The 21,803-nt window shown below is 44.8% G+C and overlaps 1 protein-coding gene across 1 annotated transcript in view; it reads left to right on the top strand.

Annotated features, from left to right (window-relative positions):
* The window catches only part of ALK (ALK receptor tyrosine kinase), a 679,199-nt gene that overhangs the window by 197,199 nt on the left and 460,197 nt on the right, over positions 1–21,803 (top strand). Inside the window, exon 3 of the mRNA XM_082744992.1 lies at positions 17,843–18,007. Within this exon, the coding sequence (XP_082601118.1) occupies positions 17,843–18,007 (165 nt within the window). The remainder of the gene's footprint in view (positions 1–17,842; positions 18,008–21,803) is intronic.

Here is a 21,803-nt window from a genome sequence, read left to right as displayed (position 1 = left end):
AACTGACGCAAAGGCAAGAAAAGCAAGTCAAAAGAGAACCATTTAAAACAACTGTCACAGGGACTTCTGGGTGGCTCAGTCCCGTAAGCGTCCAACTCTTGATTTTGGCTCAGGTCATAATCTTGTTCATCAGATCAAGCCCTGTGCAGAGCCCATCATGAAGCCCAGCATAGAGCCCACTTAAGATTTTCTCTTTCTCTCTTTCTGTCCCTTATCTCCTCATTCTCTCTGTCTCTCTAAACAAACAAACAAACAAACAAACAGAAAACCCAAATAAATAAATAAATACATAAAACAATTGTCACAAACATGGGGAAAAGCATTGACAAAAGGAGGCAGATGAGGGAATGGAAACAGAGACACACAGAGATAGAGACAGATAGACGAATGTGGAAAGGATCACTCATGCCTTTCTGGTCTCCTGTTTCCATATTCTTTCTCCTGCTTATATGGTCTCAGCAATCCTACCTGGGCAGGTGGTTCTCTGATGCAGGTGATTCCCCACTGAAGATTGCTTCAGTATCCCTACCTGCCTGCATCATTTCCCCCTTAGTGTGTCTCTGACACCACAGAGAATGGGTGGATGGGTATACACATTCTTGGAATACCAGCCATATGACTGGTTTTGCTCTAGGCATTGCTGTGATAAATAGGGCACAATCACTCCCCTTAAGAACTCTCAAGGAAGAGGCAGACATGCCTTCTGTATGACAGGTGCAGAAACAAAGGCATGTTCAAAGCTGCCTGGAAATAAAGAAGCAGGGCCAGTTCTGTGGAGGACTTCGGAAGTAGGTGTTTTGAAGATGGGGACAGCTCAGTTGGGCCTCGGACCCCGAAACCAATGAGAAGGCAGAGGGAAGAATGTGCAAAGGCATGTTTAGGACCAGGTCAATGTCAGTGACACAGGACGGGGAGGACCTGCAAGGAAGCAGCAGGGATGAGCCCAGGAGACAGTTACTTCCGGATGTACTCAGGATTTAGACATGATCCCGCATGTGAAGCATAGGTTGGAGAAGGAATGGCAGGATGGGAATCGGGGAGAGATTCTGGCTATGGGGTGAGCATGACTTAGTTGTTTATCCAGGAGAGTCCAGCTTCACTGGCTGAGTAGATGAATGTCGTGCTAACTGAAATGAGGAGGAGGAGAAACAGTTGGCAAGGAGAGATGGTGACCAAGACATCTAGAGGGGAGAAGATGGGGAGAGCTCTGCGGAGCAAGTTATACATGAATGCTGTCAGGACATCCAGGTGAAGGTGACAGGTAGAGAGTTGGAAGTCTGGGTCTTGGAGTAGGCAGAAGTCTAGGACAGAGGTGAGATGGAGAGTCATTAGCATAGAAGTTGTGGTTGAGGCTGGTGGTTGGAGGATAAAGATTCTGGATATTTCATGTAAGAGGACGAGAAGCATGACACGCAGAAATGGAAAAATAGGAAATATAGGAGGAGAACCAGAAGATGGGATCGTCTCAGAAGCCAGGATGGGGAAGAATTTTAGATACAGAAATCATCAATAGTGTTGAAGCCACTGAGCCATAAAGCGGAACAAGGACTTTAAGAGCCTTTTCTCACCCTTACGTAAATACTCCTTATGTTTTACATTCTTCCTCTCCCCTCTTTCTTGCTTTCTCATTCCATTCTGTTCCCAGCTGCTTTGTTTTTGCTTCCCTTGAACCTGTCTCCCTGGAGCCTTCCAGCTCCAGCCTGTAAGGCCCAGCTCAGTCCCTGCCTCCACATCGGGGCTTTCACCGATGCCCAGACTATACTCATGTGTCCTCCTCCTTGGATTTTTTTCTGAAGGAAAAATTGATGGAATGCTTTTTATAACATTGGGTTGGTATAATCCCCCTCTCAGTATCTGAGAAGATTCTGACTTGTACAGGAAATGGTTATTTCTTGAACATTCCAAATTCTCTAAGAAACTCCATTAGATTATGTCCATCATCACAAAACCTGGAACTTCCCTGATGTTTCTTTTCAACCCAGTAAATTTCCTAGGTTGTATTTCATCCCTTTTAAATTAGGTCAGTGAAACTAAGGTCAGTTAACTAGGTAACTGTTAACTAGGTAAACTAGGTCAGTTGATAGAGCAATCATGGATGAATCTAATTTGCCCAACCAGAGATAAGTAAGAAGGAGACAAACCATAAGAGACTTGTAACCATAAGAAACAAACTGAGGGTTGCTGGAGGGGAGTTGGGTGGGGGATAGGATAACCAGGGGATGGGCCTCAAGGAGGGCACGTGGTATCATGAGCACTGGGTGTTATCTATAACTGATGTGTCACTGACCTCCACCTCTCAAGCTAATAATACGTTAATTAATTGAATTAAAATAAAATAAAATTTGTAGAAAAATATAAAAAAAGAAGGTAAGTCATCTTCATCTATTATCCCTATATGCACGTATGTGTCTATCCATCTATTTTTACCTATCACCCATGTACTCATCCAGTCGGTGTCTACAGTTTGCCAAGCTCTTTGCCTCTGCTCCTTATAGAGATTCTGCTCTAGTTCACTTTTATCGTAGGTCTAAGATAGTCCCCAACACCCATCTGAAAGGTGCTTCTTAAATGCTCGTTGTGTGATTGTTTTGTGTATGTGGGCAATATCCCTGGGTCTGATGATCCATCAAAACTAACAGGAAGATTTGGTTGGGAAATAAGACTTTTCAGTTTTAGCAAAGACATGGTATGTCTATTAGATTGACAGAGCTTCTTTTTGGAGACCATATAGGAAGCATTCCCTCCCAGCAGTTGGTGACCACATTACCCCCAGACTGGAGCAGCCTGCAAAGTTGCAGACCTCACTCTGTCCCCATTTTCTCACCAAGGAAAGTTGTGTGGTGTCTTTCCACAGTACTTTATATTTCTGATGTCACACTTATTAGTGTGACTTATCTTAGTTATTTCTGGCCCAGAATCATCATGGTTCTGAGACTGTAAGCTCTTAGAGGTCAAGGAATCCACATATTTTCCCTTTTGCATTTCTAGTGATTAAGCCAGTGTTTTTTTTTTTTATATAATTTTTTATTTTTTATAAACATATATTTTTATCCCCAGGGGTACAGGTCTGTGAATCACCAGGTTTACACACTTCACAGCACTCACCAAAACACATACCCTCCCCAATGTCCATAATCCCACCCCCTTCTCCCAAACCCCCTCCCCCCAGCAACCCTCAGTTTGTTTTGTGAGATTAAGAGTCATTTATGGTTTGTCTCCCTCCCAATCCCATCTTCTTTCATTTATTCTTCTCGTACCCACTTAAGCCCCCATGTTGCATCACCACTTCCTCATATCAGGGAGATCATATGATAGTTGTCTTTCTCTGCTTGACTTATTTCGCTAAGCATGATACGCTCTAGTTCCATCCATGTTGTCGCAAATGGCAAGATTTCATTTCTTTTGATGGCTGCATAGTATTCCATTGTGTATATATACCACATCTTCTTGATCCATTCATCTGTTGATGGACATCTAGGTTCTTTCCATAGTTTGGCTATTGTGGACATTGCTGCTATAAACATTCGAGTACACGTGCCCCTTTGGATCACTACGTTTGTATCTTTAGGGTAAATACCCAATAGTGCAATTGCTGGGTCATAGGGCAGTTCTATTTTCAACATTTTGAGGAACCTCCATGCTGTTTTCCAGAGAGGCAGTTGAGTTCTTGATAAATACATACTAGATGAAATTGCAGCATTTGCCAAACAATCCAGGGGCAAACTAGGAGTTTACTCGGGTCTCTCAGTTCCCAGCCCAGAGCCCCTGAGGATCTCTGTTTTAGTAAAGGGTAGGGATGTTCTCACCAGCCCTCTTATTCCTAAAGTCATGGCAGTTGGTTTCAGAAAAAGACAGAGGGCTAAGGGGAAAACAGTTTCTGTGTTGGATATACTTTGGTTTAAAATTAAAAGCTATGACATTAACTACTTTGGGCAGGCTTATTTTTTCTTTATGTAATCTAAAAAAGCATATTCAGCAGACGTGAGTGAGCTGAGGAATTTTTGTTTTGACAGCTTTGGGACATCTGAGATATTTTATATGGAGCATTTCTAAGCAATCCAGAAAGACATGTGTCCAAAACATATGCAGGAAAAAGACTGATCAAGAGTGAGAAAAATGAGAGGAAATCCTTTTAAAATGAAATGTTTTGTCAAAGCAACCTCATATGCAAATATATTCCAGAAGAGACCTCAGATTAATAGAACTTTACCCAGTCCATTTGAGTAGATGCCTAGAATAATTTGGTTGGTTAGAAATCGTGAGCTGTCAGGGTCCACAGTGGTCAAATACCCTCATCTTAAGATAAGGAAACTTGACCCAGAGAGGTCAGCGATCTGCCCAGAGCTGGTGGCAAAGTTGAGAGTCAAACCCAGGTCATCTGCACAGAAGAGCCCACATCTAACCGACCACACAGATGCTTGAGCGATGGTTCAGATATATTCTCAGAACTTGGGCTGCAAAACATTTCCTCAGATGTCACTCCTATCTATGGCTTTATGCATGTCATCCCTTTAAGTCCTCAGGTCTCCATCAATCCAGCAGATTCCTGATGTCCAAAGGGTTGCATCAGTTTGGGGTTGGTACCATCCTGCGGTGGAAGGACCCACTGGTAACTAGCCTGGTCTAGTTACCTCACGATCACATGAAGAGCATCTTAAAAACAAGATCTGGGGTCCAGGCACAATAGGACTAGGTTTGGGAACCCAGGTCTTCTGAATAGTGACCTCCTTGTTGCCTATTTAAATGTCATCTCTAACATTCAGGCAAGTTGTCTGCCAGCCTCGGTCTGAAAGCCAAGAGCAGCACGGTGGGCAAGGAGCTCAGTTGGGGTCTGAGATGCGGAATCCGCTTCCAGCTCCAGGGCCTGTGTGTTTCACTACCTTCAGCCAATAAATAAATCACTCCCTGGTTCTGTTTGTCATCTGAAAAATGGAAATGGTCATGATTCTTAACTGACCAAATCACTGTAAGGACTGACCCTGAGGAGAGATTTCTGTGCCAAAACAGAGCATGTCACTAACACCTTCTGAACCGGAGTGAGACACATTTCTTTTTTTCTTTCTTTCTTTCTTTCTTTCTTTCGTTCGTTCGTTCGTTCTTTCTTTCTTTTTTTTTTTTTTTTTTAGGTTTTATTTATTTATTTGACAGGCAGAGATCATAAGTAGGCAGAGAGGCAGGCAGAGGCGGGGGTTGGGGGAGCAGGCTCCCTCCTGAGCAGAGAACCCGATGCAGAGCTTGATCCCAGGACCCTGGGATCGTGACCTGAGCCGAAGGCAGAGGCTTTAACCCACTGAGCCACCCAGGCACCCCCGGAGTGAGACCCATTTCAGTGAGAGGCCGGTGGTAGCCTGCATTTTGGTGACCTGGCTCTACTTTGCTAGACAGTTTTTCCAGAAAACTCTTTAAATCCCTAGTTTTTCCCTCTGGAACCTGAAAGCACTTTAGTTTAACCATGATACTCTCTGTGCTGGGATTTAATGCTATGTAGCCCAACTTCAAAATTCATACAACGACATGAAAATCCACACTCTTAGTTCCCCCCACCTGCCTGGAATAACCTTACTCCTTCATCCGTTTTTAACACATTCGCTAGTATAAACCTATACCATGTCAAAATCTTTTTATTATTCAAGCTGCAGCCCTAAAATAGCCTCCTCTGTGAGCCTCTGGTCCTCCCAGGCAGAAAGTCTCTCTTGTTCTGTGTCCCCATGTCTCCACCATGTCTGCCAGCTGTGAGAGTTAGGTGGGAGAAGTCTGTCTCCTCTCCCAGGGCTGGGAGTCCCCAGAGGGCACAGGGTCCAGGCTACAGCAGCCTGGTATCTGTCTGTGTTTCGAGATTGGTATCAGGGAAGAACCCCATGGTTGGTAACCTCCAACACCCAGCAGGTCCTCACTATTAGAGACCAGAAGAGTAAGTGGGGAGGATCATTTCGCATGTTCTGAGGTTGAGAGCCCCCATGACCATAAGCCTTTTCTGGTTATCATGGATGCCACATTGCTCAGGCTCTCCTCCAACCTTCTGCTTTTAGCAATGATCCCATTTATATGGATGTCAGTGCTGAGCAGTGGACAAACTGCCAAAGTTTTCACCATGTTCTGTGGGGTCTGAGACTCCATGTTCTACATGAACACTTCATGGAAATCACAGGCAAAGAACTGGACTGGAAGTCCAATCTGGGTTCTGGTCTCAGCTCTCTTACTTCTCCAGACCCCTTACTTCTCAGCTCCGCTATTTTGGCCAAGTCACATCACCCTCCTGAGCCTTGGTTTTTGCATCTGTAAACTGAGGAGGCTGGGCTAGTTAACTTCAGAACACCTGGGATTTTAATTATTTTCACTTTTCTGTTCTGGGATGAAGAGCCGAGACCCATTTCTTCAATCCACAGCATTGCTTTGGCCACAGATAAGAGAAATGAGAATCAAGCGTTCTGTGCCTATCTCCCACCACCCCGGGCATGCTTGCACACACACCCTCTTTGAGCCTCTTTTGTGGCTGTGTTTATATAATTGATTGATTGAAGGAGACTTGGCCCTTCTTTGCTGAAGCTTGATTATAAGTGAACTAAACAGATGTCTTGAATTGGGTGATTGGTTCCCAGATGCATTCTAGGGAGCGAACTGGTGGGAAGGAAGTGAATGATTTCAGTTCTGGGGCCCCATGACAAATGAGTAGTGGTTGTGGGTGGGGGAGCAGGCAGTGGCTAGGTTTGGTACTTAGTCTTATGATGAAGTAAGTGACCAGATGTTGGTGGCAGCTGGAAGATTAATATCAAAGGTAACTGGTGTGCCAAGTGCCCCTTTAGGAGATAAACCAGCAAGGGGGAGGAGCAGCCCCTCATCATCCAAGCCTGGGTTATAAGTCAGGACTCTTGGGGTTCTGCTGACCAGCTGCTGGAGCCAAGTTGGAGAGCTTGTTTTGGCCATCTGCCCAAAAAAGGAAATTGGTCTTAAAATCGTAGAGATGGAAGAGACCTGAGGATCATTTCATTCCCCCACTTCATATTTCAGATGAGGACACCGAGGCCTTGGAAGTTTAAATGATCTGCCTAAAGTCGCAGCACAGAGCCAGGGTCTAGAACACAGCTCTTCTTACTTAAGGTCTAGTGTGACTTCACTTCCAAAGGAAAGTTAGATCATCAGGGCAAAAGGCAAGGATGCCCACTTTCGCCACTGTTGTTCAACATAGTACTAGAAGTCCCAGCAACAGACGTCAGACAACAAAAAGAAATAAATTGGCAACAAAGAAGTCAAACTCTCTCTTTGCAGATGACATGATACTTTATGTGGAAATCCAGGGTGCCTGGGTGACTCAGTTGGTTAAGCAATGGCCTTTGGCTTAAGTCATGATCCTAAAGCCCCAGAATCGAATCCTGCATCAGGCTCCCTGCTCAGCAGAGAGTCTTTTTCTCCCTCTGACCCAACCCCTCTCATGCTTTGTCTCTCTCATCCTCTCTCTTGCTCTCAAATAAATAGATAAAATCTTTAAAAAAAAGAAAACTCTCAAAATTCCACCCCTAAATTACTAGAACTCATACAGCAATTCAGTAATGAGATAGGATACAAAATCAGAGCACAGAAATCCATTGCTTTCCTATACACTAACAATGTAACTGTTGAAAGAGAAATTAGTGAATTGATTCCATTTACAATAGCAGCAAAATCTGTAAGATAACTTGGAATAAAGCTAACCAAAGAGGTGAAGGAACAATACTATAGAAACTACAGAACACTTATGAAGGAAATTGAAGAAGACACAAAAAGATGGAAAAACATTCCATGCTCTTGGATCAGAAGAATAAACACATTAAATATAAAACACTAAAATGTCTATGTTGCCCAGTGCAGTCTATACTTTCAACGCCATCCCGATCAAAATACCAATGGCATTTTTCAAAGTGCTGGAACAAAAATCCTAAAATTTGTATGGAACCGGAAAGACCCTGAATCGCCAAGGAAAGTTGAAAAAGAAAAACAAAGCTGGGGGCATCACATTGCCTGATTTCAAGCCAGATTACAAAGCTGTGATCACCAAGACAGCATGGTACTGGCGCAAAAACAGACAGATCAATGGAACAGAACAGAGAGCCCAGATATGGACCCGCAACTCTATGGTCAACTAATCTTTGACAAAGCAGGAAAAAATATTCAGTGGAAAAAAGACAGTCTCTTAAATAAATGGTGCTGGGAAAATTGGACAGCTATATACAGAAGAATGAAGCGACCATTCACTTACACTATACACAAAGATAAACTCTAAATGGATGAGAGACCTCAGTGTGGGACAAGAATCCGTCAAAATCCTAGAGAACATAGGCAGTAACCTCTTCGACATTGGCCACAGCAACTTCTTTCAAGACATGTCTCCTAAGGCAAAGGAAACAAAAGTGAAAATGAACTTTTCAGACTTCATCAAGATAAAAAAAGGTTCTGCACAGCAAAGGAAACACTGGACAAACAAAGAGGCAACCCATAGAGCAAGAGAAGAAAGATATATGCAAATGACACTGGAAAGGGCTGATTATCCAAGATCTATAAAGAACTTCTGAAACTCAGCACCCCAAAAAAAAAACTAGATAAGTCAAAAAATGCCCAGAAGACATGAACAGACACTTCTCTCAAAGAACACGTACAAATGTCTAATAGATACATGAAAAAGTGTTCATCATCATTGGCCATCAGGGAAATTCAAATCAAAACCGCACTGCAATGCCACCTTATACAAGTTAGAAGGGCAAAAATTGACAAGGCAAGAAAAAACAAATGTGGAGAAGCTGTGGAGAAAGGGGAACCCTCTTATGCTGTTGGTAGGAACGCAAGGTGGTGCAACCACTTAGGAAAACAGTGTGGAGGTTCCTCAAAAAAAATTAGAAATAGAGCTACCCTATGACCCAGCAATTACAACCGTTGGTATTTATCCCAAAGATACAGATGTAGTGAAAAGGGCCACATGCACCCCAATGTTCACAGCAGCAATGTCCACAATAGCCACAATGTGGCAAGAGCTGAGATGCCCTTCAACAGACGAATAGATAAAGATGTGGCCCACATACACAATGGTATATTACGCAGCCGTCAGAAAGGATGAATACCTACCATTTGCATCAACATGGATGGGATTGGAGGGGATTATCCTGAGTGAAATAAGTCAATCAGAGAAAGTCGATTATCATATGGGTTCACTTATTTGTGGAACATAAGGAATAGCATGGAGGCCATTAGGAGAAGGAAGGGAAAAATGAACTGGGGGGGATCAGAGGGGAAAATGAGCCATGAGAGACTGTGGACTCCAGGAAACAAACTGAGGGTTTTAGAGGGGAGTAGGGGGGGATCAGTTAGCCCAGTGATGGGTATTAAGGAGGGCACACTACATCAAAAACTAATGATGTACTGTATGGTGACTATCAGAACATAATAATAATAATAATAATAATAATAATAATAATGAAAAGCAAAAATTGAGTAAGGAGTTTCCACAGGGTTAGACCCAGTTCAAGCTTCCTGCCTTCAGTGTTGGACATGTACATGTTCATCTCCCCTCTGCCATGGCTGACCCCTGAGGCCACCTGAGGAGCAGGAGTACAGACTGCCAAATTTAATAATAAATGTAGGCCAGTCACTGCCATACTGGGAGCTTGATATGCATACTGCATTTAATCCTTCTCACATTCCCCTTTAGGTGGTCTCTGCTTTGATCCCCATTTTACAGATGCAAGAATTGAGGCACAGAGGGAGTAAATAATTTGCCCCCAGGTATAGAGCAAGTAAGATGAAAGAGCCAAGCTTTCACCTTGGTCAGCCTGGTCCTGTGCAGCATGTTCCCCAGCCAGCATGGTGAGCCCCAAGGTTTCGATGTCAAACAGAGCAACATAGAAAGATGCCTGTTCTAGTCAGTGTCTCCCTGGGTTCTCCAAGGTCAAGTCAGTCCAGCTCATTCCAAGGCTCCCAGTGGCAAATACGAGGCACAGCTCGGCCACAGTGGAAAGACATGCAGGTAGGGTCCTTCCTAATTAAGAAAGCATGCCCACACTCATTCCCTTATTTGATCATCGCTGCAGGTATGATTATGTTTATGAGCATCATTATCATGATAAAGCTCTCATTTCATGCACAAGGAAACCAAGACTCAGGTGGTTAAATGAATTGCCTAAAAGCTTAAGGCTGATGAGCCCAGAGTTTGGAGATTTCCAAGAATTCTCTAGTGGTCTTCTCCTTTCACTCCTAGGGCCCTGTCTTTCCTTCCTTTGTTCTTATCATAGCTTCTGGCCTCTGCACAGACCTACTCTCCAGCAGGGAGCTTCCAGCAACCATCAAAAAGCAGCTTGTTGGCAGGAGAGTACATCTAGGATGAGAGAAGCCAGAAAGACTGACCAGAAGCGATTTGAGACTTCAGATCATTGGAAGATATTTGAAACCTAGCCATGTATGCTTTTGCTTACTTATTCCAGACAAACAGAGTCAAAATTTTTGAGAATTTTCCTTATTATTGAAGGAATTATTTTGGTTTTTTCTTGTTGTTGTTGTTAGAGCTGAGAATAATAATAATAGATATCACACAGAAACCACATTTTACTACCAGTTTTGCACTTTCATCTGTACTAGCTCTGGACCTCAGTTTCTTTGTGTCAGATGGTCTCAGCGGTCCCTCATCACCCAAAGGTCAATGACTGAGAAGCTCTGGAGAAGTCCTTGAGAAAAGGAGATGACTCCACCTTGTGCCTCAAGATTGGTGGGAGTCATGGGAGTTCCCTTGAGCTGGGTACGCCTCTTAAGGACTGCCAATGTTTTGAGAATGTTGGTTTCTGGAGCTCTCTATATGGACCGAAGCTTCAAACATGAAGCTCTATTATATGACATCTAAAAGCCACTTGTAAGAGAATTGTCACATGTGTACGATGCTTCACATGATTCTTTGTTCAATACACAAATCAGACACATCAGGACTCTGCTGGCATTGGTATATGCCATCCTTGAAGCCATCTATCTAGCCTCGGCTTAATTGTGCCAGTAAGCCAAACCTGAGGAACTGAGGGTTGGTGATTCAGTAAATCTGATGTTCATCCTGGCCCAAGCCCGGTGCTGCCCAGAGAGGATGGCATTTGAAAAGACCTCCATAGCCAGGAAAAGTGCCTTCCACACTGTGTGGGAAGGAGCCCCCAACAGCTGCATGACCCCGGGGTAGTCTTTTCCCTTGTCTGGGTGTTGGTTTTTTACCTGTCCAGTGGGAGAAGAAGTTGACCTCAAATGTTGTTTCAAGTTCTAGTAGACTTTATCTCTGTGAATATCACCTAGGCATGGACGTGCCAACCTTCACATGGGACAACATAATACCAAGCAAATGGTCATCTGCCATCAGGTAAAATGGCTCACATAAATACGATTTCTCATAGTAAACAAGCAACTGTATTCAGAAAAAGCATGACTGTGCAAATTCTGAATCCACTAATGCGTGTTGGGAATTTCTCCATTCCAAGCACATGCATCACTTCATTGAGTCCTTCTAGCAGTGCTGGGAAGTTAGTCTGATCACTGAGATGGCCGATGCTCAGAGAGAGGGAGAGAGTGCCCTGTACTACACATCTGGCAGGTGGTATAATTGGAGTCAAATTTCAGGTCTTGTGCTCTGTCCCTGAGAAACAATTCTGGTGATATTAAGGTCACTTAATGAATAAGACCTACGGGCACAGATACATTGGAGAGGCTTGTAGGACCGGGTGGGACCGAAGACACCAACATTCAATAAGTGAGGAATGTCAGGTCCAACATCAAGGCCATCTGCATCCTGGTAGTCAAACAGGAAAATAACCCCAAGACAAAATCACAATCATGTTGCCATATTTTAAACTAGCAGCCAACCTGGTGATTCTGTTCTCAGATGAAGATTTGATGGCTGAGTAGACTCAGTTGGGTAAACTCTCTTGTGGGCCCTTGATGGCCATAGAAACCTTTCCCATCCCACCCTCAGTTCCCGCAACTGTAGCCCTATCCAAGAAACAGCAGATATTCTAGGAGATGTTAGGAAGCCTAGATGGGAACTTGGAGCCCCAGCCCTTATTGCACATGCAGCCTTGGCTTCCCGAGTCAACATACCCATGGGGATTAAGGAATGGATCTTAGAAATATGGAGCACTGGGTGTGGTGCAAAAATAATGAATACGGTTATACTGAAAAAAAAAAAAAAAAAAGAAATATGAACTTTGACTCAGTCCTCACTCAGGGTATCCCAGTTCTGACTTGTTCAAGGGTAGCTCAAATTCTCCAGCTCCTGTCCTGCCTCTAGCTTGGCCCTGCTTGTCTTGCCATGGGTCCAGTTCCTGACCTGCCTCACAAGAGGTCTTGACCCTTACTGGTGTCTGGTGCTCTGAATGAGGGCAGCTATTTCTGCTGCTTTTTTAGTGAACAGTTCCCTGTTTGTGAGGTACTGACATCAAAGTATCAGGGTCCCAGGAAGGAAGCAGGTCAGCAAAAGCCCACACAGTCTCTTCATATATAAATCAGCTATAACTTCACTGCTCTAAGCCCAGGGTCTTCATCTGTTAAGTGAGGGTAAGAATCCTGCCTGCTTCATAAGGATCAAATAAGATAACAGTGTAAGGGGACTGACATACTATGTCTGAACACAGCAAGCCCTCAGTAAATATTGTAAATTATGAAAATACTTCCTATGGGCCTCCGTGGGGGTCCTCCCCTCAGGGCTCCTCTATGAACACTTACCCAGTGCTGCCAGAGCCAAGTATTGAGGCGTCTGACCCCAGGTTTGATTTCTGCAACACTCATAAGAGTAAAAATGAAGGGTGAAGCAAAGTAGGATTGATAAACATGGCATTCTTCTCTCTTTTATGACTTTGCTTTTTACTTGCAATGTTTGTTTATAAACCTCATGGTGGGCCGGGGGGTTCCTGTGGACCTGACCCAGGACAGTGGCTCTTAAGGATTCTGGAAACCAGCCTTGTAAAGAAAGTCTTAAAAAAGTAGAGGCTGCTGGTCCCCTCACTTGAAATTGACTTGAGGTGACCGAGGAAATTAGTGGGTGGTCTCTGGGTTTCCAGGGTCAGGATCAAGGAGGTACAAAAGGCCTTGATCCAAAGTTTTTTGGAGTCTGAGGTGAGTCTGGGTCAGTCTACAAAGGAGGACTGTTGGATTTTCTAACCCCACCCAAGGGAAGACCTGAGTGTCCAAAGGACATCATGTCTCCCTGTCACCTTTATGTGGTGTTGTTGATGGTGCCTAGAACTTTCATGAGATGTCCTTCATGCAGTTCAGCCTGGGAAGACCCCCCGCCCCATCTCTGCTGATTAGCCAGGGAGGCTTCCTTAGCACAGGCCTTGGCATGAGTGCTTAAGTAGTCTCACACATTCCTAGAGGCTAATCGTTCCCCTCAGTCTCAGTGTGAGGTCATTGCCAACTGCTCTGCAGCCAAGGGCATTGGATAAGGGAACTGGGCATCTCTCTGGGCAGGGCCACCATGGGGTTTTCTGGTCTGTTTCTGTAACATTCTTCTGAATGGATGCTTTTTATACTAGAACAGTGCCTTAAAGCTAACTATTAATGAACTCCAGTTTTTGAAATGTGACTCATACCCTGGAAGGTTTTAGAATATTGGTACAAGCTGATAAAAATTTATGAACACGCACACACACACATTCACGTCTACACTTAATCACCCAGGAACAGTCTTACCTGAGCTTTTTTTCTTAGTTCTTTGAGGATCTTGAGGTAAACAGTCCCCATTGAGTGTGATACACTTTCAGCCTCATTTCATGGGGAATCTGCTTCTAGGGGTGACAACAAGGCCCCATTCAGAGGTAGGCAGAGTGAGAAGGACTGATAGTCTGTAGGTTTGGTTGTATTGGCCCCGTAGAATCACTGACCTTCAGAGACAGAGGGCATGATAGAAGGCATATACACCATGGGGTGCCTGGGTGGCTCAGTTAGTTAAGCATCTTCTTTTGTCTCAGATCATGATTTCAGGGTCCTGAGATCTTGGGATTGAGCTCCACATGAGGTTCTCTGCTCAGCAGGGGGTCTGCTTCTCTCTCTCACACACACTCTCTCTTTCAAATAAATAAAATCTTCTTTAAAAAGTTAATGGGCCCCATTTCTTTCTTTTCTTTTCTTTAATGCGAAAAACTAGGCATTGAGTGGCGAGCAGACCTTCTGGGGTCTCTCAGCTGCTATGGTGCAAGCCCAAGTCTAGAACTATCCTCACTATTCTACCAAGACCTTTCCCTCCACAGCACTTGATACCCCTCTCAGCAGGAGAGCTGTTTCCAGAAGATTCCATTACCTTATCTTTCTTTCATGGTGAAGTAATAAGAAAGTGGGTAGCAATGATCAGCAGGTTCTAGGAAGTATGGTTTTTTCTCATTATTGTTTTTCTCGTTGTTTTTCATTGCTCATTCAACTATGTGATCAGCAGGTTCTGGAAAGTATGTCCTTTTCTCATTGCTGTTTTTCAGTGGTTATATTCTCCTGGGTCCTAATAGGTAAAGTAAGGTTGAGATCTCTGGATTTTTTTTTTTTTTTTTGAAGGTCATGGTCACTTTGCCAAATAGGCCTGACAGAGAGGAAGTTTAGATCTTCCCTTAGGGTAGAGGATAAGCCATTGCAGAATTGCAGATATAAAGAGACTATAGACTTTGGGTCTAATCATAACCAAAATAAAACATTTCACAGGTATCTCATATATTATTTAATTTACTCGGTTGGCCCTGGATTGAGATTTTGAAACTTTGGAGTTGTGATGAAAAAATGCCTGGATCTTCATCATTATCCAGCCTTGGGTCACATTCTGGTTCTGCCTGAGGCTGATCCTTTGATCTGTGGGCGAACTTTCTGAGCCTCTATTTCCTCATCTGTAGGGAGAGGACATCATCTACTTTTCATTGTTCTTCTGTGGCTTCAATTTAGTGACATAAGAACACCTCGCAGTCTCTGGCAGAGAGCTAGGACTCAGTGAATGTAATCCACGCTCCTTCCCTTGGGTATGGACTGCATTGTTTAAGGCTGAATCCTTCCCTGACACCCTGGATCCCTAAGTCCTATCTGGAAAACAGACTCGGCCATCCCTAACCTATAAGGACTGGGTCAGAGGAGGGTTAAGGAGGAAGATGCAAGAATCATCTTAGGTCTCCAATCTCAGAAGAGGCCCCAGGAACATGTTCCTTAACCCAGTGTTTTCAGAGGTGATGAGTCCTAGGTCTTCTTGCTTGAAAGGCAGTGGGGCTAGTGCAGGAGAAAGAAACCTATCTTGATACTTTAGGAGGGATTAAATTGGAATATAGGAAAGCCCAATTCAGTCTGACCCACAATGAACAGTAAAGTTAACCCCCTTTCTATTTAAAGCCAAAGAGTGTGGCTTTGACAGCTTAAGGGAGGCTGCCTCGGAGTCAGAATTTCAAAATGAACCAGTTTGATAATTGGAACATGTGCCTAGCCTGTGTCACTAGGCAGGGTTTGGTCCAAACACAGCCAGTTCTCCAACTGTTCAGAGTCAAAGATCCCAGGATGGATGATGCTTGATGCTGGGATTCTGTGGTCTGTTCTAATATGCCCCAGACAGTGTATGACCTTGCATGCCACACCTCTGTCCCAAATAGAGAAAGGATGACTTTAATTGGAGGAGAAAAATCAAGATAGAGGATGGGGCACAGACGAGGAAGCTTTGGGAAAGTCGCCACTAATTGTTGGTGTGAGTTGGGGACAGCCAACACCTTTCTCTCCCGTCTTTTGACTAGATCATTAGCTAATATGGATGGCTTCTTCTGACCCTCTTCAGAAGAGCCGCCAAGGTTAGCAGCTACATTTTTCATTACGAGGATCACTGTTGTGCTACAAAGTACAAAATGTCGGGTCAGTTTTCTCCTTGCATTTTGCTGTCAAAACCAGGTGGCTGGCTGGCAAGTAAGTCTTGAAGAGGAAGGCAGCATGCCATTCGTGGACACCACCTCATGGACTTTGCAGCAACTCAGTCCCCAGAGGAAGTTAGGAGGTCTTCAAAGCTGATGAAATATGTAGGCGGCACGTGGCACATCAAGTCAGAAAAGGCTGGTGCTGCCCATTTCAGCTTGCCATTGTGAAGGTGAATTGTCTGCGTTGTGAAAGGGCGAGTGGTATTAACCTTAGGACAAGAAGGATGGTGGCTCGTGGAGAGCAGCTTGTACATAAATCTCTACAGGCTGAGAAGCAGAAAGATGTTTAATAGAAGTGTAACTGAAGGATGTACCCCTGCCCCCAAACTTAGTTTGGCTCATGTCAAAGGGAATTTGTTTACTCCCACTCTGGGGCAGGGCTTAGCTGCCTGTGTGTGCCTAAGGGACCATCCAGGTACGATTGACCCCATTTCTCCTCTGTGTTGGGAAATTCTCAACAGCAGGCTCATCTTGGGGGTCAAGACAGCAGTGACCCCAGAAGCAACCATTAAAATGCAGAATGGTAATTGGGAACTAGCACCCATTAGCACCACCCCATAGACTGATTTCTCAGATTTGCTGTAACCCTTCTGAGAACAAGGACTTAGGAATCATTAAAAAGTCAAATCAGGAAGGAGCTTTAGAAAACTCCTAGTATGGGTCTCAATTTGCAATCGAGGAACTTGAGGCCCAGAGAGGTTCAGTGTCTTGTTCAAGGGAACTAGCGAACTGATGGCAGAGCTGGAGATGTATTTTGCCGGTCACCTGGTCTAAACCCCTGTTTCACAGCTGAGGACACCAAGTGCCACACGTGAGAAGAGACTGTCCGAGCCTGGACACCAACCACAGTCCTATCTGCTAGTCCGGTGGTCTGTCCTCCCTATGACCTTCTCCCTTTCCTCCCCCCCGTGGCTGAGGCGAGGCCGTGAAGTAAAAGGTTGCTGAATAGTTTGCACTTTGGCACACGTTTCCCTTGCCCTCAGGGTGCTCTGGGTGCCTACAGGGCACAGAGCACTTCAGCCAGGTTAGGTAATGCCCACTGGGGAAGGGAAGGAGGAAGTGAGCGGATCTCAAAAGTTTGGCAAACGTGGAATGGTTTGGACACAAGAAACCCAAGTCAAAGGTCATAAAAAGTCCCAGGGCATGGTGTCATCCTGCGTCCTCCCTCTCTCTCTCCTTACCTGGGGACCTTGCCCAACCGCCCCCCCCCCCCAAGGGAGAATGAGTCCATCTTGACTGTCCTAGCATTGGCCTTCTTGTGCGGAGGGGGCCAAAGGGCAGATTGCTGGCTGGCAGCCTGGGCTATGAGTAAGGCCTGAGTTCCCTTTGGCCTTCCTCTCAGGTAGGGTGGAACCTGCCAGAATTTCTCCTGAGCATCCACTGTAGGCGGGCTCGCGTGCAGGGACAGCAGATTATCCTCCTAGCTCACACAGCAGTCTCTCGAGGTAGGTGTTACCATCCGCAGTGTGCAGGTGAGGAAGGTGGAGGCTGCACAGGCTGATTTTTCTTGCCTGGAGTCAGCCCAGACTTAGAGGCAGACCTCTCCGGTTGCAAAGCCAGCATCTGGCCGTGTGGCCTCAGGCCCTCTCATGTCACCAGGCGACCTTAGAGGATGCAGAGCTTCTCTAGGCTCCACCTGTTACCTCTGTTTTCATCTGCCTTCTCTGAAGATACCTCCGTTAACCTGAATTATACAAGGAACTCCTTTCTCTCTCTCTCCCCCTCTCCCTCTCCCTCTCTCTCCCTCTCTCTCTCTCAGTCCCCTTTCTAGTCTTACGGAGCCAAGCCAGCTGTGAACCTGACCGCCGGCTGCCACGGGATAGAGTGAGGGCTGTGGATGAGATGAAGGCCGCCTTCCTGGAGTGGAGGGTTGGGGCTGGAAGGTCTCCCTGGGGACACAGTTCGCCCCCCCTGACTGCTGGCTGTCCTTGCAGGTCTGGAGTGCAGCTTCGACTTTCCCTGTGAGCTGGAGTACTCCCCACCCCTTCACGACCTTGGCAACCAGAGCTGGTCCTGGCGCCGCGTTCCCTCTGAGGAGGCCTCCCAGATGGACCTGTTGGATGGGCCCGACACCGAGCACTCCAAGGAGATGCCCCGAGGTAAGGGTACAGGCTGCCCCGGAGTGTCCCGGCCAGGCCAGGACAGGGCGGTGGAATGTCCATTCCTGTTGGCAGGTTTGAGGTTTCCCTGGCTCTGTTTTCACCTGTTCCCTTTGAAACCTGCTTTTTTTTTTTTAATGTTTTAATATGATACATTTTATTATGCATTACTTATTTATATATATTTTATTGTGTTATGTTAGTCATGGTGCCTGTGCCTTCCAATGCAAGGATCAAGGCGACCCTTTACTCTTTCATCAAGAGAAGGGAATGGGATTTTTATAGCTCTCTTTCACACAGATGTAGGAGGAAGGGTTGTTCTGTTTGTCCATGGGGAATAGAGTTGCCACGTAAAATACAGGACACCCAGTTGAGTTTGAGTTTCTGGTGAATGATCAATGGTTTCTTAGTATAAGTATATCTCATGCAATCGTTGGAGACTTTTACACTTTTAAAAGTTATTCCAATTTCTAATTATATTTAAAAATTCAAATGTAATTGAGGGTCCAATGTTTTTACTTGATAAATATGGCCTCTCTAATTTGGAAGGTATGGTATAAGTGGGTTAAATGTTAGTTTCAAAACCATTAAATGAATATTCACGCTGCGTCCTAGCTTTGCAAGGTGTTTTCAGTAGTCCTGAGCTATTGATGAGCATCATTTTCTGAACTATTAGGGACTGGAGGAGGTAGTACTGGATTGTGGGTACTTGTGAAGTATTTGCTGAGTTTTTAGACATAGAAATGGAGGCATCAAGCCCGAGTTCTGCCTTCAGGCCTGACTGTGGCAAATCTTAGAACTCCACATTCCTTGGACCTGGGAAACTCTACTTATCCAGAATCAACAGCCTGTGCTTCTGATTCATAAGAAAAGATAACCCCTGGCACGGTGATGGACGTAAAGAACATTCAGTGTCGTACTTTTGGTTTGCCAAGCCCTTCCGCCTACACGGTCTCATTGGATTCCAGTGTTGCGAGAGAGGCAGGCCAGATGAGATGGCAGGGGGCTCCAAGAGGGGAAACGACTTGCAAAAGATCACACAGCTTGTCCGTGCCAGTCCAGGTCTGGATGTCTGCAGGGATGAGTGCTAGACGAGGACACTTTCTACCACATCGTGTTTCTGTCTTTGCAGGAAAAGCTATAGCGAGAGCCTACCCTGGGCCCAGGTCTGGAGGGCAGTTATCTCAGGCTCATGCTACTGTGACTCTAATAGGGACAGAGCTCAATTAAGTTCCAAGGGAGGTTGGAGGTGGTACAGAAATAGCTGATGCCCCCAGGCTTCTTTTCCTTTCTACATGCTCTCCCAGGCTCACCTTTTTTTCTGTTTTTATGACTCCTTTGAAATTGCTTGACCTTGATTTATATTTTAAGCTGCGTTCACCCGGATACCGATGTGTATTGCCTTGTGGGGGGCTGGCAGTGTGTGGAGGTGAGTGGCTCTTAGCCCTGTGGTCCGTATGAATCTTCTGGAGAACTTACACAGAGTACTGCCTAGACCCCACAGCCTAAGATTCCGACTCGAAGGATCTGAGGTAGGACCTGGTAATCTGTATATTTTTAAATTTTATTATAAAATCTAACGTGTGCAGCAAAGTAGAACATGTATGCATGGATCGACAGTTACAATGAGATTCACACTTGTGCTCTGAACACCAAGTGTAAGAACCTGAATGAGGTCAGTCCATTTACAGCCTCTTCTGTTGCCCGCGCAGACCCAGAATCTTTCCCTTCCCTCAAACGTGACCCACTATCCTATTTTGTGTTCATTGTTCATTTGCTTTTCCTTGCAGCCTTACCACTTCTGCCCCAAATGTCTCGATTGGGTTTGTAACCTATTACATAAATGAGATAATGCTGTTGTTTTGTGATTTGTCCATTCTGATGCGTGTAGCTGTGTTCCTTTGGTTTTCAATCACTGCATGAAAATACTACACTTTATCTCTTCTACTGTCCTTAGACATTTGGATTATTTCTATGGTTTTGCTATTACCAGCAGTACTCCAGTAAGTGTTTCTGCACAGGCCTCTTGGTGCATGTGCGTGCCCAAGAGTTTTCCTACAGCAGAGAGGGGGAGCGCAATCACCGGATCTCGGGTGCAGCAGCTTGTTTTGATAGATAGTGCCGACCTATTTTCCCAAGTGGTGGTACCAAGTTATACCCCTCCTAGTGAGGTGTTCGTATTCCTCCTCAGGACTTACATCCTCACCTGTCCCTGATATCGTCAGACTTGGTCATTTTTGTCCAGCTTGTAGATGCAATCCAGTATTTCTTCAGAAGCTTTCATTTCCATGAGACTCTTCCTTTCCCTTCTTTTTTTTTTTTTTCTCACTTAATATTTGGAGAAGCTTCTCAGGTGATTCTGAGGTAGAGCTAGGTTTGTTATACTCTTGATGGGGACCCCCTTTCAGACACTCCTATTCACCCACCAACCCCAACCCAACCCCACTAGGGTTGGCTCCAGACCCTTCTCCCCAGTCACTCCAAGCTGTCAGGTCTGGCCCTGTCCTTCTGGTCCTTGTAGGTTTTATATTTGATGACTAATGAATTATGAGCCTGTTTCAGTGAGATCAGGAGAGAGGGACAAGTAGCAGTTGTTCTCAGACTTTGTAGGAGTCAGACTCTATACATCTGAAAGTTGGTGCTTTTTAAATTTTTAAGCAATTTTTAGAAGAGCGCCAATAGATTGTGTGTTGCCGTTCTCTGATGTGTTTCTCTTCCTTGATCTGTTCTCTTGTGATCTCTGGCATCTGCTTGTTACCCCGAGTGCTAGGAGAAAAACAAAAAGAAGAGGAACAAGAGGGAATTAAGAAATAAACACTCACTTCTCAGTGTTCCTGAATGTGGAAATATATCCGTGCCTCTATGTTTTTATAAAGTTGGGTCCCAAAGGCCAGTACCTGCACTGAATACAAACCTTCTCTCATTAGTTAAATCAGTCAGGATTGGAATAGTCCCATGTTAGTGAGTACTGCCAACTTCCAGCTGTCTGAAAAACATTCTCCCTGGCATGGTAGCATGTTGCATCACTAAGAACGATGATGTGAACAGCCATGACAAAAGCCACCATAGACACCCCAGCCCACTGCATCAAGTTCTTTAGTGAACAAATACATCCAAACACAACTCGAGAGACTCTCACCACTGTTTAAAACTGGTGTTGATTTTTCCTGGGTCTCATGGAGGGACCTATGCTCATATCAGTCTCAGAAACAAGGGACTAACCTCCCAGGCTTTATAGGGACACTTCTGGAATGTCACTGACAGGTGCTCAGAACCTCTAGTATTGGACCACTCATTGCTTTTTGCTTCAACTAATTATATCACTACCCATTCTCCAAAGTAGACCTGCTCCCAGTGAAGCAAGCTGGTGTATCTTAGTGTTTCTCAACCATCAGGGAAAGAGGTGAAGGTGAAGGGAGAGAAAATCACATGCCCAGTTAGCACAGTGCTAAAGCAAGGACCTACATCTCAGTCCTAACGGCCAGCTCTTCGGAATCTCACTTTCTCTGTCATTTTGGCAGAAGGGATGCCTGTGTTGGAGATGAGGAGGAGTGATGGGGTGCCCTTTAGGGTAGTGTAGTCAATAGAGATTTCTTAAAACTCAACATTTATTGGTTGGATGGTATTTAGACTCCATTGCAATATTTCTTGTCAGGGGATATAGAAAGACCAGAAAAATGCAGTGAGATAATACCAATCACAGATAATGAACTGTAAGAGTATAAATTCTGAATGATTTTAATTTATAGCCCCTGTAGCTGAGAATAATAAGGAAGATACAATTTGAGCAGCAAGA

The sequence above is a fragment of the Mustela nivalis genome (genome assembly GCF_964662115.1).
Source record: "Mustela nivalis genome assembly, chromosome: 8".
NCBI lineage: Eukaryota > Metazoa > Chordata > Mammalia > Carnivora > Mustelidae > Mustela > Mustela nivalis.
The sequence above is the reverse complement of the archived record's forward strand: the minus strand, read 5'-3'. Positions and strand labels throughout refer to the sequence as shown.